This window comes from Lissotriton vulgaris, chromosome 9 (assembly GCF_964263255.1).
Source record: "Lissotriton vulgaris chromosome 9, aLisVul1.2, whole genome shotgun sequence".
NCBI classification, from domain to species: domain Eukaryota; kingdom Metazoa; phylum Chordata; class Amphibia; order Caudata; family Salamandridae; genus Lissotriton; species Lissotriton vulgaris.
The window spans coordinates 956,074,311-956,092,077 of record NC_141697.1 but is presented as its reverse complement, the minus strand read 5'-3'; the positions used below and the strand labels follow the sequence as shown (position 1 = coordinate 956,092,077).

The 17,767-nt window shown below is 41.8% G+C and overlaps 1 protein-coding gene across 2 annotated transcripts in view; it reads right to left on the bottom strand.

Annotated features, from left to right (window-relative positions):
• Window positions 1-251: 251 nt before the first annotated feature.
• The window catches only part of LOC147692604 (semaphorin-3B-like), a 525,181-nt gene continuing 507,665 nt past the window's right edge, over window positions 252-17,767 (bottom strand). For both annotated transcript variants that reach the window (XM_086938809.1, XM_086938808.1), the window contains exons 15-18: window positions 17,210-17,367; window positions 12,442-12,497; window positions 11,396-11,535; window positions 252-7,980 (exon numbers count right to left, since the gene is read on the bottom strand). In XM_086938809.1, the coding sequence (XP_086794935.1) occupies window positions 7,504-7,980; window positions 11,396-11,535; window positions 12,442-12,497; window positions 17,210-17,367 (831 nt within the window). In that variant the 3' untranslated portion in view covers window positions 252-7,503. The remainder of the gene's footprint in view (window positions 7,981-11,395; window positions 11,536-12,441; window positions 12,498-17,209; window positions 17,368-17,767) is intronic.

The window sequence follows — 17,767 nt, the reverse complement described above, 5'->3', positions numbered from 1 at the left end:
GCATTTGTCTTGCCCTGTTAGGAGGTGATACTATTGATAAGGCCCTGTATAAGAATGGATACCTGGATGGGCCTCCTTTGAGAGCCACTGCTTTGTTTCAGACCTCATTGTCACCTGGTGGCTGGATCAGGCTCCCTTTGCTGTTTGGTGCTATGCATCCAGCTTCCTGGCCAGTAACTTTTGAACCTCAGACACCAGCAGAAAATGTATGTATTTCTCTTTCTTATTCCAAGAAAGTAGGAACAAATAAATATAATCAACTGCATTTATTATGTTAACTTAATACAATTTGTCTTTTAAGGTTATTTTTTACATATTAATCCTCACATTATTTTCTCAAAAATGATCGTACCTCTGTACATAATTTGAACTTTGACCTTGTTTGTAGTGACATCACATTCCATGTCCAACGTTCACCTCTTTGGCCTGCCTTATTTCACTTCCGTCTCTCCTTCTACGTGAAAAGCCATATATACAAACACACACAAAATAAAATCTAACAAATATTCTACTGCTAGAAATATGAGTTTCTGTGTATCTAGTGTCTTGTGTCTATCGGACTCGCATCCCCTTTCGGCTTTTTGGGGGGCGGGTTTGTGGGTGCAGAAATATTGATCTTATGGATGACTTCAACAATGACTTCTTACTCGCTTAATGTGCCATAGCACCACTGGAAATACACAATTCAATTTAGAGTGAACTGTTAATCTCCCAATAGACAAACAGGAACATTCTAGGAAAAAGGCGAACTCTCGCTAATATCATTTTAACTGTCCCAGTGAATAGGATGAATCACTCAGCACATAGGGGCACATGCATCAACATTTGTTTTTGCGATTCCTTATTTGCGAAAAATAAGGAATCGCAAAAAAGGAATCGCAAAACCCTATGCATGTAGAAATTGCTTAAAAAATAGCGATTTCTAAACATTCCTTAATTGCGCCTCGCAATTTGCAAATCGCAATTAAGGAATACCTCCCCATTCATTCCTATGGGCCCTGAGGCCCATACGAATGAATGGGAAGACATTCTCAATTTGTGAATCTCAATTAGAGAATCGCAAATTGAGAATGCAATTTCAAGGGTGCCAGGGTGTCAAAATGACACCCTTTTGCACCCCTGAAATTGATCTGTGCACATATGTTGCGCACACACATGCTCTAAGGGCATGTGTGTGTGCAACATGAAACTTTGAAAAATGCACAAAAGTACATTTTTCAAAGTTTTTGCAAATTACCATGAAGTTCAACTTCATGGTAATTTGCTACTCCTATTAGCAAAATGGCTAGTTTTTTTACTTTGATGCATTGCATTTAAGGAATCTCAATTTGGGATTCCATAAATGCAATCGCAATTTAAGGAATCTCAATTTAGAGATTCCTTAAATTGCGATTTTTGCATTTGGGATGATGCATCCCAAATGCAAAAATACTGGTTGCAAAGGGGCAGATTCTGAGAATCTGCCCTTTTGGGACCAGTTTTTAGCTTGATGCATGTGGCTGATAGACTCTACACAAGTCCATTTTTTCCTCTAGTTTGGTAGTATCTCTCTGACTCGCACATACATTTAAAGAAAAGATGGGCTCATTGATGACCACCGAAATGATATGCTTTTTCGTAATCCTCTAACCAGGAAATGCACATTAAAGATTAAACACCCACCACCATCCAGTATCTTAACTGATGAAAAGATTAAGAAAAAGAAAAGAGGAATCTACAATGCGCCCTCCACTGAGTAAAGTCATACTCCCATGTCTATCTACCGAAGGTCGCCACAGGCTCGCTGGCGAATGTTTTGATCTCAATGATGATGTGAAATTCACCCCACTTATACCAGAATTGCATTCAATTTTATCAAAATATGCCTGCAGGTAATAAGGCCACCCAAAATAGAAATTTGATGAATGTACACACATACACCATAAATCCCTAAAGCAGATAAATATTTCTTGTTTGCGCCCAAATGGTTAAAATTGATCATATATGGGAGACGCATTTTGAGCTGAAAAAATGATGTGTGGTTTGCACTAATATTACGTGGTCAGGCTTGGGCTATCTGGCAAAATGTTGTGGCCTAGTCACAGTGACCAGATGGCAGGTGATGTGATTCAAGACCACATTCATTTTTAGGACCTTATGTGACACTGTGAAACAATTTTCTTTAAACAAAGATAAAATACATCACAAATGACCAGCGTAACCCCCTTTACTCCTCTGGAATTTCACATGCCCCATACTACAGCCCATTTTTCAGGTCACCTTTACAAGTTACACGCATTGTTGATAATCTCCCTTGTTCCTCTGCTTGTGTCTACTCTGTATTCTCTCGCAATCTTTTTTTCTTGATCTCCAGTTTGTTTCTTGAATATTTTGTCCTCAGTCTTATTTAACCCCTTAAGCGCTGCCGTCGGCCATGGCCGACGGCAACGCTACCTCCCCCGAGCTGCCGTCGGCCATTGGCCGACGGCATTCCACCGCGCTCGGAAACGCCCGCCCGCGGCGGAATTACCGCCGCGGTTAACGGGTTAAGGTGTTCTTCTACGGGTGCCCCTGTAATCCTCTCTAGAAAGATGTGTTCGTGATGTATGATTATATCCTGTCTTTTTCCCTCTCTGTGGTGGCTTCATTCATGATTCATCTGACTTTTACTGGAGTCCTGTGCTGCATGTTGATCATATTTCTAGTTAACCCTTCCTTTGTTAGACATTAATCGCTATTCTGTTTGTTTCTTCACCCATTCCTAGCTCACAAGAATTCTGCTTCCTGTAAAGTATTTCCTGTCCTGGTGCTCGAGACAGTTGTCTATATTGCCTAATGGGTTGGGCCAGCTTTAGTTTTAGTTTATTTCGCCTACATGTTTATTGACTTTATTTCTCCCCCCGTTTGCTTTGTTGTTGGCCATCCGGTCTTCTGGTTGTTTATCTGTTGCCTTGATCTTTTAGGCGGCGCTGCCCAGGGCACAAGTTTTTATTTTTATCCTGTTATTATAGAATTCGTTAGCTCTTCCAGTCCCTGTCCACTCGCTTCCCTTCTTATACATATATCCCCTAACAGTGTCCTGCACTTCTCGTGTTATCATTTACATTATATTTTCAATCATTACATAGAGGGTCACCACAATGAGTTGTGTTCATGTGCTTTAATAATTGGTGGTAGATAGTTCCTCACTTAATGGTACTCATTTAATGAACGGTAAAGGATGAAACGTTATGTCAGTCCTTAAGGAATCGTAACCAACATGAAGGTCACACCCGGGTCGCCAATGCAGATGGCACCATTTTGTCTCTTTTTTTCCTAGTTCGCCTCTTTACTCGATTAGCTTTTTTTTATCTCCTCCTTCTTGGTAAGTTAAGCGTTGATTCGGGTGCAAGTGTGATTTGTGGCCAGCCTAAGTCCTGTTCTTATGGTTGCTGTGTCTCTTTTCAGTTACATGGGTCTGTTTGGCATGCATCATCTTCCTGGCTCTTCTGCCCGCTTCCTGCTTTTAGTCCTTCTCCTGGTGATACTATCCCTGGCTTTCCTATTTTGTCTTCTTTCCATTATTCTTATTCCAGCTTCTCCTTTCTATTTAGAACCTCAATTCCACGGTTCATAGTTATTTTCTCTCACCTCCTCTGAATACTCAATCATACCTTCTGTCTCTTGTGGCCCTGGTTGGATAATCTTGTTCTTCGTTCAATTTCCCTGTTCGTCATGTTCTTTTCCAGTTGCTTGGTGAACTGTCATAATTATTACTTTGATTTTCTTCTCATTTCTGGGTCTCTGCGTTTGTTTTAGCTACATCTCAACTTTTTCTGGTTGGAGTCCTGTGCCTCTTGCACCTGTTTTGGTTCTAAAGCAATGAAAAAACCTCTGTATGTCCAACACTTGATGGCAGGAGTGTACACAGCATGTGAACTATTGCAACACCTCATGTAAACATACTTTACCTAGTTGTCCTCCATTTTCAGACTCTGCTTCCTTTGGCTAGTTCTAATTCATTAAACTACATCCACACCCTCTCACTAGACTTTTGCAACAACCTCTAAACCTCCCTATACGGAAACTTCGACCCTCAACTGGTCCCTGCGACCATCACAACTCACCTTTCAATCACAACTGAAGAACAAACCCTGACCTCATGTTCTAGTGACACCATCATTGAAACTGCTGCTATCATGAAGACCATCCATCTGACCCTTGCCCCCCAATACCCCTTCACCAAAGGACTCCTATGTTATGTTAATACATTTTTAAAGTGCACGTATACACAGGGGTCTCTTGGCGCAACCGATCAGCAAAGCACTAACACCCAACCGAAATGCCTCCTTCAACTCAGTCACTATTCCGGACAACTGGAAACATACCACTGTCATGCTTCTGGCTCAAGAAAACATTGGCTGATCATGCAATGCTCTCCAACTACAGACCTATCTCTCTCCTACCATATCCAGCCACCAGCTTAGGGAAATTAATAAAACAAGGCCTTACCGACCACCCACCAACTCCTTGATGCCCCGCAGTCTGGATTCAGGTCCAACCACAGTAGAGAAATCCCCCAACAGACAACATCCTCGTGATCCTTAACAGAGAACACACAGGAATCGTCAACACATAACTCCCGTTTTTTTATCCAGTGGAGGGAACTAGAGGCCTTCGGGAGGTGGGTGTATGGCGAGGGATGCACCTTGAAGCAAGTGTGACTACAGGGGTCCCTAAAATCCTCTTCCATGAGGTATTGAAGACACTATATTGGGGTATCTATGAAACAAGCATTAGGCTAGAGGTAGACATAGGTTATCCTAACAAGGCAATCCTTAGAACATAGCCTCATTAGGAGCCTGTTTGTTTGTCCTGAAGAAAGCCGCAGACTCAGTACAGCCATAGACGGAAACATGTCAATGACGGTAACAGCGCTGATGGAGTGATAGTTCCCCTAATGCCCACATTTTTCATTTTATTTAGTAGAGTCCTATGAGTACATGTAATCTGGGACACTACATTGGCTTTTAAACTCACTACTCACGCAGGCCCCCCACTAAAAATTAGACGTGCCTCCCTGTCTTCAGGTGTAGGCCCGCTCTCTAACAAACCTGGTGGTGTGTGAGGACAGCCCTTTAAATTTTTCGATATGCCCAGCACTCCTATCTGGTAGTGCTTCTAGGGCAAACTGAAACGTAATGTAACTAATTAGATTACACTTGTAGCTAAATTGTGTGTAACACACAAGAATCCTGATTATCCTGGTCCTCTCTGCAGCATTTGTCACAGTCTTGCATCAAAGGGTCCCCTTTTCACAGGATCTGCTTCTTAACAGATAGAACCTAAGCTGTTAGCCTGGCACCTTACTCCTCAGAAGATTGAAAACTCGCCTGTCGAGTGCCTCTAGGTTCTTCACTCAGACCCACCCTCTTCAACACATACATGATCCCTATGGCCAACATCATCTGTGCACACATCAACATCCTCGCCTATTCACACAAAACATACTCTTCCCTCACTCGCTCTCTGACAAGACCCCCTCCACAAACACAAGAACTCAGTACACCACTGGCATGATGAAGTTGCTAACTGAATGAAATCAATAGAAATAGAGAGAGAGGGGCCCCACAGACCACGGGGATGGAGAACCGTTTCAAACAGTAAAATAGAAACTCCCCTTGGGATGTCAATAGTCCACACACAAATAATCCACAAAACCTTCCTCAAACATACACCAGGCTGACAACCCTCCTCAACCTCAGCAAACAAAACTAGTACCACATTCGTGTCAGAATACACAGAGCTTGACAGAAAATGTATTTAGTTCAAATGAAATGCTTCTAACTTTTTTTATGTCGAGTGGATTATCATTGTAATATTGACATATATTTTAATGTGTGATTGATAAATTTGACTCAGTGCTGGCAAGCACGTCATTAAAGCTCTGTGCATTCTGGCACTTACGTGGTACTAGTTTTGTACAAATCACCCCCCCCCCCTCAGGGAGCTCCACTGGCTCCCGATAAACAAACATGCTCATTTCAAACTACAATTACCCAGACACCTCCACTCCGCAGGACTCCTACTCGAACACATCCTACGCATATGCAAAACCAGATCAGGAGGATGGGCATTCTATTACATTGCTCCTGAAGCCTGGAACGACCCCCCACTCCACATCAGGGCCCCCTCTTCTTGAATTTCGCAAGAAGCTGAAGACTTTCAGCTCCAGGATATTCTTGCGGATGATAGTGTGTTTTACAAATACATAACAACCCTAGAAGGTTTTGACTCTACTTTTGCTATTCTATGTGTGCTGTTTTTTGCCAAATACTAGTGACCCTTTGACAACCATACCTTAAGACTGTAGGGAAAATCAGGGTGATTTGGTAAATGTCCCATCAGTAGGCAATGATGGAATGGATTTGTAGCTGGAAGATTTTGGATAAACCTAGCACATCTGATAAAAACGTAAGCGATTCCCACAGATATAGAGAGAAATGTTGCCTATGACGCCACTCTCCAACCTTCAGGCTTAACATGTGTGTTCATTCCCAGAGTGAAACACGTGTTTGAGTCACTAAAGTTTAAACTGAGCATGTGGCTCAATTATGGAGAATAAGGGTGATTGAAAGGCACCTGTGATGATTACAGCCATGCTGATGAAATCAGAGGACATTCAATACACTTGTCAGACTTCCACCCATGATGTTCATATAACTACAATAACACACATTAAATACATAATTTGTTACTCAGTGAAAATTCAGTCTTCAGCTCAGAATGGGATTGATGCATTCCTCACGGAATGACCAGGTCTGGATATATGACAACCATGGTGCCCAAGGCAGAGCTGAACAGTCAACACCTTTTGTAAAAGCAAAACTCAAATAAAACCCAACATGAGGATCAGAAATAAAACTAAATCGTCCCTTTGGAGTGTGGAGGCAGGGCGAGAGAAAAGGAGCACCACAAATGTGACCAAGCAACTTGCCATCACCTAAGGCTTGATATCAACACTTGGCCATCTGACTTTACCACAATGTTTCTCCCCCACAAAACATGTCCTTCGTGCTGGCACACAGGTTGAGCAAGCAGAGTGATAGAGGACCACCATAATCTGTTGGCGCCCAAGTCCAACACCAAGACCTGCTACAATCCCATACTTGGGCTCCATCTTTGGTTGCTTGGTGTCCAGAGATTCTGGAAGTTCGGCAGAGCATCCAACTGGCCTTGAGGAGGCTATGCAATAGTCCTCTGGATTTTTTTTGCCTGTCTTAATTTTACTTGTTTGCATCCTGGTAAGAGGGGTGCTTTGCTATCACTAAAGTGTCTCTCCCCTACGAACTACATGTGTAAACGTTATTATTAAATAGCTGTTAGTGTTTTTAAGGGGGGAAGCTCATCTGGTGCCACATTCCTCCAGGCATTAAGGTTTTGGCATACACTTGTGTTCAGAGTTATGTGTATTTTGTCAACACAAAGTTTTTCATCTATGGAAACCTGACTGAAAAGGTACCAGGGGCAGAGATGAAGTGCTTGTCACCATATGGTTGCACTTCGAGGCCCTCGGTCAGCTCTTGATGTTTCATGAGTCCGTCGGTTCCTGGCTTTTCGCTTCTCCTCCAGATGCTTCCACTTGTGGGCTTTGGCCCGTACATTAAGAGGTGGAAGTGCTGGAGGTGGCAAAGGCTTCTTTTTGGGTGGATGACTCTTTCGGCTCCACAGTTGTTCACATACTTGGTCCACTGTGTTGAGGGTGGGATGGTCGACCAGCTGGAGGAAATCTTGGTACCACACTTTGCGGGAACCCGGTGAAGAATGGCCACCTGTGGGACCTTCTTCCTGAGAGAATGAGTCGGCTTGTTGGGCCCCAATAACCTCCAGGGTTATGCGCATGAGGCTTTGTGTAAAGCCATGCTCAGTAGCATGGCACTGGTAGATGCCCCCATCTTTGCGCAGGATGCTGCGAAGAAGGATTCCCCGTTCAGTCTTCACAACTCGCTCATCTAGATGAACCTAAGAATACAAGGATTGCAAGAAAAGTAAACTCACTCAGGCGGTCATATTTTATTTTCTTAATCCCAAGCATCCCAACCCATCCCAATATGGATAAGTCTTACACAACTAAATTAGAGAAGATAGATATTTAGTGTAACAAAGGCCCCTGTGCTCTGAGAGGTAGTGAATGAGTTTAACTGAGGAAGACATAGATCAAATTAGAAGACATAATGCAGACATTACTTTTGTAAATCAATCTTTTTCCTTAATACTGTTTGAAAACTTGTGTAGACCATTCATCTACCATTTCATCCCAAACAAACCCCCCGCCTCCCGACAAGTACATTTAATATGTGTCTTTGACTTCTGGAGGGGGCTTTCATGACACCCCAAACCCATAATTCACCAGCCAGGTGGAAGGGACAAGACGGTACAAAATAGAGATATTCTTTATTGGAATCTGACATCTGCTGAACCCACTTTCTCGGGGCGTCGGTGTTCCTTGCTCTTTTTAGCTACATGACCTCTGATGTCTATATCAAATGCAACATGTCCTTCCCTATATACCCAAACACTGGCATAAAGAAGCTGTAAATCAGCTGGTTAATCCAACACTAGACTAACCAAAGGCTTTGTCTGCTGGCTTTCCAAACTATGAGTTACAAAGAGTGGGGTTCTCAAAATGCTATATCATGGCTCCTCATTGATACACAAAGGTGATATCCCTTGCCCTAAAAAGGCTACTTAAAAATGTCTCCAAGGAGGAGCCACTTGCTGTCTTGGACTTGAAAATTTGGCTCCACATCATGTTTACGAAGGTGGAAACTTGTAGGCATACACTTTGTTGTAAATTTACACTCTTAAATGCTGAATAGCCAAGAGTAGTAAGTTAACAACAAATTGTAAGACTACATTTACATATGTAGATGTACCCCCGTGCAAATCTACCTTTGTGAATCGTCCGTACGGTGCTCGACAGGTGCTTCTTAAAGATAACTGTTGTGTTCAGTAGCAGTTTCTTTTCATAACCTGTATGTTTGCTAAAGTTCCCATTGTTTAAGGCTGTGTTTGCTAGGAGTCGTTTTGTAATCACCATTGCATCGGTAGGAGTTTATTTGTAAGGCCCACTGTGTATAGTTGCAGTTTCTTTTTGGTAACCTCTGTGTTTGGTAGGTGACTCATTGTGGTAGCTGCTGTGTTTAGTACGCGTTCTTGTGTGACAACTACTTAAGTAAGTAGACATTCTTTTGTGATGAACAATAATTAGGAGATCTTTCTTTTTAATGATTTTTAATATTTGTAAATAAAACACTGCAGAATTTACAAACCATAGCGGAAAAGATAGCAGTGCCATTTTGTTGCAGTATCTTTAGTCGGAAACTCAGATCCAAACGATGTACCAGGTTATGAACAATTAAACCTTCATACATATCTGATATCATCTGATTTTCATTTCTATTGAAGAGTCAACTAAAAACCATTTACAGTCTTTCACTATGCAGGCACAAGCTATCTTCTTCATCTAATAGGGCACTAGTCATCATGCAGATCTTCTGCTATCTTACCACCAGTTTTACCATCACACCTATGAAACTCTTCTACAATCAACCGTTTCCATAGGTGTCTGTAACCAGTGAGTTATTATATGTCTCCTGGTCAGCACAGTTACAGGGAGGTGAATCTGTATTGTATGGGTAGGAGATCCTTATGCTTTCTTGTTTAAACAAAAAATTCCTGACAATTATATGCTGGAATAAAACTTCGCATTTTCGGTTCCAAGATTCCAAGATTTGCCTGCATGTGCGTACTGTGACGGACCATCATAGTCAGTGGCAGTATTATGGAAGGGGCTGCGCAGTTACTAGGGAGAGAGGTGGGTTGTTGGTTGGTTCACCACCTCCTCCCGCAGGAGTAGGCGGCCTGGTGAGTTAGGCTACATGTGGGAGGGGCTTGACTAATTCCATGTGTAAGTGGCTTGGAGCCCCTGTTGGTCTCCCATTATGTGTGGGGTGGATGTTTCTATCGGGCTTAGGCCTCCGGTTGGCATTACTGTTATAGGGGGTGAGGGCAAATTGGCGCTTTGATCTCCACCCTCATGGGGGCTATGCCTGCCAACTTGGTGCCCTGTCAGACCTTACATTTTGTGCAGGTGTGGGTTGCCTTGCCTGCCGGCATTGGTGCCCCGGCAGGCCTTTTTGCTACGATGGAGCTAGGAGCACGCTCACCTCCACAGGGGCCATATCTGATGGGCTTGGTGCCCAGGTAGGCCTTCTGTTTTCTTTGTGTGGTGACCATGTATTCGAGGCTTGGCGCCCTGCCAGGCCTTCTGTTTTATGTGGGGATGCAATGGCTGCTGAGCTTGGCACCCTGGCAAGCTTTCCATTTTGTATGGAATTGGGGTGGCCATGCCTAATGGGTTTGGTGCACCAGCAGGTCTACCTGTTATGATCGAGGTGGGGGGAAATCTAGTACTTTGCTCCCCAACCCTTTGGGGGCCATGCCTACTATGTTTGGCGTACAGGAACAGACTAATTTGCATACAGCCAGGTTCTGAAACTGGGATGGTGCAGTGAGCTAAAAAACGGTGTTGGATCTAGCCCTGATCTCTTGACTGGGTGAGAGCTTTCTGCTTAATTCAGAGACTCTGTCCCTCACCACCCCTTGTTGTAAATAATGTTTGGCGTCCCGGCAGGCCTACTGCCTAAGCTAGGGAGCTAGGCAGGAGTAGATGAAAAGTATTAACTCACGGAGGTATGTTATAAAAACAAATGCTACAGAAAAGATATACCTCACAAAAAAAATTCAATTAATAACTGCGGTGTACATCAGCTAAGGTTAGAGTTGTTCCAGTGGTTAATCTACTTTTTAAACATTAAAATAACTGTCTATGGAAAACGTTTGTGATATTGATGTTTATAAACAGTGATAAACACTGTTTTTTGTGAAAACACTGGAAATTAGCCATTGTAATTCTCAAAAAAATAAACACAGAAAACAGGAGACTCTAGAAATCCTGTATGATAACCACTTTCTTTATAAATATACCATCATTCATGATAACCACTGGTATTTGGTAGAACCTTCTTTGTGATACCCATAGTATTGGATAAACACTTGTTGTGACTTCTGATTTGCCTTTCTAAACTTAAACTTTAGTGGGTTTTCAGGTCAGTTTTCAGAATTTGGACATAGATTGCCCATGTGGCTATGGAATTAAGCAACATGGATATCTATAACACACTAAGTATCACTCAACATGGGAAAGAGGCAAAATCAATTAATTGATCTAAATGCTATTTAATAGAAATATTAAATGTCCAGAGGTAGAGGAAATTACATTACATCGTGTTAATTGCTGCTAAAGTAATTTACGCAGCCCTACTACCCTTTCTTTGGGTTCCAATAAAGTGAAAAGAAGAAAAAAGCCTCTTACCTCCTTCCTAATGCTGTCTCGCGTCTTTTGGTGAGTCCACGTCACCTGAGCTTGTAGGGATTTGGGTAGACACTCCAGAAAGGCACTGCTCCCCTCTACACCATACAGCTTTTTTTCCTGCACACTGATACGGTGGTGATCTGGATGGAGCAAGAGTCATTATGGGTCAATGCCAAAAGACAAAATAACAAATCCATTCACATAATTATATATTAGTGGGTGAGAAATAGCACCTCCCTAATTAGGATTACAATCGTGATCTTGTCTTGTAAGCAATTTTTGACAGTCACGAACTTTGGCTTTTCTTAACCAGTGTACAGCAGACTCTTCTGAAATGTGTTTGGTTCTCTATGAATTCTGCAGATATGTTTGGAACTTTGGACAAGCCACAAAGTTTTAAAAAGATAGACTGACAAAGATGCATAGAACAATATATTAGTAGAATAATTCCAGACTAATGATGCATATCTACATATGTATACAGAAGGACAGGCATGCAGGCAGAGAGATCAGTAGGCAGGCAGCTTACCTAATAGGCAAAGTGATAGATAGCTAGACAGATAGCTAGATAGACAGATAGCTAGATAGACAGATAGCTAGACAGATAGATAGACAGACAGATAGATAGACAGACAGACCGATCTAGATCGGTGTTTCCCAAACTGCGGGTCGTTCTAAAAAGGGCATTGTGGTTTTAAAAAGTTTGGGAAGCACTGATATAGATAGATGTTTGTAATACTTATGACAGAACTTATCTCTTGTACCAAATATATTTCATACATGTTTGTGACTGTCCTAAACTACAATTCCATGTGTGATCATAATTTGCAAAGCATGAAAATTATGTTAGCTCCTTCTTGCACATGTAATTCACTCCCAGACTAAATTTCTCAGATGATTTGGAGAGAAGTAAAGGAGCCATCCAGTGTAGAGAAAAAACATTTTGCTTTACCTAGTCCTGCGTCACTAACAATCATGAGCAATAGGTGTTCTAGAATGTTCCAAAAGGCACCTGCAAATTACCATTTTGCATATCAAGCACTCACCTCCAGAGCACAGTGTGTTCGGGTCTCCATTCCGTACATCCTGCCGCCGAAACCTCCTGCCAAAACAGAGCGTAGAAGCCATGCTTAATTCTTCTACATTCAGTTTCCTCATTGCTCGTACTACGTTGAGTTGTACATGTAATTACCACAGTACAGTATACTGCACACTTCAGCCTGCAGGCCACATTTCAGGTTCATATGATCATCTATTTAAAGTAGGACTATCCAAGAGCAGGGACAGAAAATATAGTTTCCCTGTTTCTAATTTTAACTCTTAATCAGCAAAATGGGATGAAAGCTTATCTATTTAAACAGATAAACACTGATAAACACAGAGGGCCCGATTCACAGAACTAAGACAAAATCCTAAACTTACTACCATTTTCGTATTCACAGAAGGCACTTACTCATTTTGGTATTCACAGAAGACACTTACTCATTTTGGTACTCACAGAAGTTAGGAGTTCTAACTTTAGGACTCCTAAATGCCTTCTGTGAATACCGAAAGTCTTAAAATTAGGATTTTTCTCAGTTTAGTAGTAGTGAAGTTGAGAAAAATCCTAATTTTAAGACTTTCGGTATTCACAGAAGGCATTTAGGAGTCCTATAGTTAGGAGTCCTAACGTTACTACTACTAAATTGAGAAAAATCCTAATTTTAAGACTTTCGGTATTCACAGAAGGCATTTAGCATTCCTAAAGTTAGGAGTCCTAACTTTACTACTAACAATTTGAGAAAAATCCTAATTTTAAGATTTTCGGTATTCACAGAAGGCATTTAGGAGTCCTATAGTTAGGAGTCCTAACTTTACTACTACTAAATTGAGAAAAATCCTACTTTTAAGACTTTCGGTATTCACAGAAGGCATTTAGGAGTCCTAAAGTTAGGAGTCCTAACTTTACTACTTCTAAATTGAGAGAAATCCTAACTTTAAGACTTTCGGTATTCACAGAAGGCATTTAGGAGTCCTAAAGTTAGGACTCCTAACTTCTGTGAATACCGAAATGAGTAAGTGCCTTCTGTGAATACCAAAATGAGTAAGTGCCTTCTGTGAATACTAAAATGATATTAAGTTTAGGATTTTGTCTTAAGTTAGTTCTGTGAATCGGCCCAGATTTCCCTCTGCTACCACTGTCATGTATTCCGCATTTGGAGCAGGGAGACAAGTCAATTTTTTTCTTGAGTAAGAGTGTCTTACTGCTGGAATAAATGACATCTTAGCAAAGAGTAAGACACAACTACTTACTGAAAATGTGTTGTGACTGAAGCTCACAGGAAGAGATGCTACACTAAAATATCACCAAAATACAAGTGTGGTTCAGAATTAAAAATTTTTGATTATTAACTGAAGGGCTCAACACAGTGGGGCTTGGGTGTTGAAGACAACAGCAATGAATAATTATCCACATTAGTCTGTTGCCATTTTGATGTCATTAAAACATTTTGTTTTTTGTTCCTTTTATTTGTCTCATTATTATTTGATTGGCCACAGAGATGCAGGGGCTACAAGCATGTTTTCAACTATGAACTAATATTGCCTCAAGTCAGTGTTTATACCGGTCAATTGCAAACATCCCATGCGTTAGTCTTTCATGGTGTGCTGATAAATATGTTTTTGTGTGGTGAAAGTATGATACAAAGCTTTCCACATATTCCACGCTAATGCCAATATCAATAGCTGCCGAATAGCCCAATGGAATGTGTGATACATTCACCCAGTTGTTGCTTCTACAGCACAGCACTTTGCAGTCTGGGGCTAATAATGTTGTGTTGGTGTTATATCTGACAATGCAGTCACTTAGCAGCCATAGATATTCACAGAACAGCAGCACCTTCATATAGCTTGCAAAAAGTGTAGATAAGCAGTGGGGAGCATCTACAAAGTCTTATGCTTCAGGTGTTTAAGAAAATAGGGGTATGATACAAGCTAGTACGTCTCGGAAAGTAAAGAATTCTACAAGGTAGTGTGAGCAGGGGTGACCAGCTGTAACAATTTAACAACATTTAACATGGATGAGGCAATACACTTTGCACATAGAGGGTGAAAAAATGTATCAAGATAAGAATGGTTTGAGTAATTAACAGTACTCTAAGGGAATAGACAATAGATCTCTAAAAGCCGAAAACAAAAGTGCGCCTAGGAATGTAGGTGCAAAATGTAGCTTGTAAATACAGGGGCCCACTATGAATCACTTTATGGACTAGGCATAAAGATTTGAAGATGGTCCATTTTTCTGATGGGTAACCAGTGAAGGTTTCTAAGTTTATTGGTGAAGAAGCAGATGGGGGAGATTTAGAACTAATCTGGCTGTTGAATTTTGCACCACCTAGAGCTGGCAAATGAAATATTCAGGAGCACCAAAAGGTACAAACAAAGATGCCTTGAAGAGATTAGGGCATTGACAACTATGCTACAGGATGCTTCTGTTAGCAGAGGGAGAACATTCCTAGGCATTTTGAGTAGACAAAAACAGGTGGCTGAATCCTGATCGATATGTTTAGAAAAGAGGGGAGGTGACGGCTAATGAAGATCGGAGATATTTTTTTTTACATACTCCAATGAAAGATGGAAGTGGTCCAGTTCTTGGGACTACAAATAGGGAAACCAGCTGACTAGTATTTTAACAGTGAAATGGAAATCTACATCTATGGTTGGACTGCGTAGGACATAACGTCCATACCAAAGAAGTGAACAATAGGGAACAAAGGCTTAGCACAACTGCTGAATAATCTAGGGCCTGAGGAAGGGCCCTTACATACTGCATGCGGGAGCAGAGAGCCATTTAACTGGCTTCTTGTGGATGCCTACGTTGAAACGACTCAGAGTGGTATAAGAGACTGTATTGAATATGGCAGAAAGAGCCAATAGAACAAAAGTTGCAGAGTTTCGTTATCAAACAGCATCCTAAGATCATCCTTGACAGAGAGTAAGGCGGCGTCTCCACTGCATGTCTCCCAGAAGCTGGACTGAGCAATCTCAAAGAGGCCATTGATTTCCAAAAAACGTGAAAGCTATTAATTTACGGTTTTCACTAAAACTTTAGTTGGCAAGGGCGAAAGATAGGCCTGAAAATATTGAAGGAACTGGGATCCACCGGAGGGTTTTGCGAGCAAAGGGATACCCTGTGCATCCTTCCACTAGGGTGGACTTATGCAGGTCCCTTAAGAAATATTGTAGAGACCTCTTAATGTAAGGCTGAAGATATCAGCCTTGAGAGACAAAACATATTTTCTAAATGGCAAGGCATCCAAGAGCCTCTGCTGGTAAGCAGGCAGTGTGGCTCCATGTTCTCTCATTTCTAAAATTTGCTGGTTCTTCCAGTTCCATCAGGACATGCACAGAATTATCTCAGGATTGGTTCAATCATCTGAGCCTCTGTGGCGAGTCTGACTCCGGCAAGCTTCGCTAAAAGGCCCTAAAGAGAGCAAACACTGAGAGTGGTTTTAGGCATGGCTGGCTGCCACCTCACCTCTTCTTCTTTACATATTTTGGATATTCGGATTTTAGCACACCCAAAATGGCAGGACTGGTGGAGAGTGACATACTTGTATTGAAGCCAGTGGATAGGGACTAACTAGACCATGCCTTATGCTGATTCTATGAGGTTATTTCAACTGTGTGGAACAACTCATCGTGGTTGGGGCGGAGCAGTACAGAATATTTTACTGAACATACAGCTGAGCTGCAGTATGATGTTCTAGCACCACCGGGGGAATCATGCTCAACAGCTACATACCTCACCTGCACTTGTGTGACATTGCCTTGTTGTCTCTAGTGTTCTGACTCAAGGCAGTCACAGGTCTCTTTGAACCCCTCCCTCCTCCAGCACTGAACCAGTAAACTCTTACTAGTGATTTAATTTTCACTACAAGAACCTCAAGTTCCTTGGCCAGATACATCCTAAATTGGCAGCTCTTTCAGACTCGGAAGGTCAGTGGCCTATTCTCAGACCTCTAAGCTCTGATGTCCTCCTCCAATATCTGATTATACCTAAAAGTCTGGAGATTTCTCCATTCCTAAAAGCTGGAGTCATTATACCTATAGGGTAAGTTTAATTTCTCTTTCAGATGTTCTGCCCTGTGCTCATACTAAGTTCATGTGTGTCTCGTGATTCCTTAATCTGTTGATTTCCAGAAACCTGCAAAGTAAATGGTCTAACTAGACGGTAACAAGAGCTCCTGAGAGAATCTAGTATGTGGTTTTCCTTCTGTAGACATATCGGCCATAAATAGATATCACTTATTGTAATGGTCGTTCTTTCATTTTTATCATTCAGGTTTCGGACTTGCTGCCCAGTGCTACCAGTAACTGGTTGCTGTTTCCTATTCCCCTTTTCCCTGAAGCATTTCTCTGCTCTGGCTTAGTTAATAGAGAACAAAGGCTCAGTGGCATGAGGAATGGCAATTTCTCAGCTCTTGATTTGCTTGTGGTGGAGAACAGACAGACAAGTTGTCAACTGGCTTAGGAACTGATGCTTTCCAGGGTTTGCTACATTCTCCAGTCTTCTCTGTCAGTTGACATATAGAGATTGGCTTGCCCATAGACATGCAACCAACTGTTCTGCATTGGTGGGTTGGTTTTAAAGGTGAATACCAAAGGTGTCCCTGCCTGTTTAATATATATTCTGGTACATGCATAAAAAAGTTGAGATTGTTATTCAAGGTACCAGTTAATTAATTTGAGCTGCCTTCAAGTTTCCAAACCTGCCATACAAGCTCACAGGCTGGAACAGTGTCCCTTTAAATAACAACTTCCACTGACACAAACCTTTTAGTGTTGGGAAGATAACGGGTGCAGGTGTTGCCATCCCAAGCGCAGTAGGGATCTCTTGCTAAGCAGCATTCGGCACAGGCTCTGCCATAGACACTGCACCGGTGCAGTGGTATCTGTGCGATTGATGTCTTGGATCCAATGTACAGTTGTTGCTGTAGGAAAAAAGTAAAGGCAAATGACTACTACCAGCACTCTTAACACATTCATTAACTACAGCCTGAAGTAGCCGTGCAATGCATCCCTACAGTAAACCTCAAAGTAGCACTGGCTACTTGAACTTTTCTGCAAAGGGTTGGTAAAGCATATCAGGTTCCCAGATGTTCTAAAAATAAGCTGCTGAACTTAATTAACCTTCAATAAGCTTGGAGTCAATGTATACATACAAAATATAGCTTTTTTACTCAACTGTGGACATGGAGCGAATATGGAAAGGCTTTAATTTCTTTTAGAAGTGGTATTTTGGTGGGGGCTCCACTCTTTATCACCAGGGACAAGGCTACGAAAAGAGGCACAATATTGTATGCAAAGGTGCATGAGTTGTATGCAATCATT